The sequence below is a fragment of the Haliaeetus leucocephalus genome, unplaced genomic scaffold (genome assembly GCF_000737465.1).
Source record: "Haliaeetus leucocephalus isolate CR32 unplaced genomic scaffold, Haliaeetus_leucocephalus-4.0 Scaffold730, whole genome shotgun sequence".
NCBI classification, from domain to species: Eukaryota; Metazoa; Chordata; class Aves; order Accipitriformes; family Accipitridae; genus Haliaeetus; species Haliaeetus leucocephalus.
The window spans coordinates 447955-448639 of NW_010973166.1; the positions used below are offsets into that span (position 1 = coordinate 447955).

Genomic DNA, 685 nt, shown 5'->3' on the forward strand with positions numbered 1-685 from the left:
CGGGGGGGGGGGCGGGCAGACGGCCCCGGGGGAAGAGGGAAGGGGGAAGTGCTGCTGCTGCCGCTGACCCGCGGTCCTTCCCGTCCGGCGGGGCAGGGCGCCGGGACACGCCGGCGCCGGAGCCCCGCGGCGCTGCCCGCTACGGCGGGCGCCCTCCTCCGCCGGGCCGGGGGTGCGGGAGGAGGGCGGGGGGTGTCACCTCTCGGTCCGGCTGCCCGTCCGTCCGTCCGCCGGGCCCCCCCTCCCCGCGGCGGAGGGCGAGTCTCTGCGGCCCGCGGCCGGCGCGTCAGAAGGCCACGATGGCCGTGCTCCAGGGGTTGAGGGTCCGCAGCACCGGCTCGTCGCAGCAGATCTGTCCCGGCTCGGCCGCCGCCTCGGCGGGCGACGTCGTCGTCGTCGCCGCCGCCTCGCCGCTGTCAAGGGGCGCCCGCCGCCGGCCCTTGGGCTCCTTGCTGAGCAGTCCCGAGAAGCTGGAGCCGAAGATGCTGATGAGGCTGGCCACGTTGCCCGTCTCCATGTCCTCCTGCTCGCCCGGCGGCGACGGCGGCGGCTCCTCCACCTCGCGACGGGGCTTCTTCACCGGGGAACCCGCCTGGCCCCGCTCGCCGGCGCTCCGCTTCCGGGGACAGTGGGGCGGCGGGGGCGTCGCGGCCCCGGCGGTGGCGCAGTCCGCGCGGTTCGCCTC

At 78.8% G+C, this 685-nt stretch overlaps 1 protein-coding gene across 1 annotated transcript in view; it reads right to left on the reverse strand.

Moving 5' to 3' along the window:
- Positions 1-220: 220 nt before the first annotated feature.
- IER5 (immediate early response 5) overlaps positions 221-685 on the reverse strand; it is an 847-nt gene continuing 382 nt past the window's right edge. The window contains exon 2 of the mRNA XM_010580710.1: positions 221-682. Coding sequence (XP_010579012.1) covers positions 287-682 — 396 coding nt within the window. The 3' untranslated portion in view covers positions 221-286. The remainder of the gene's footprint in view (positions 683-685) is intronic.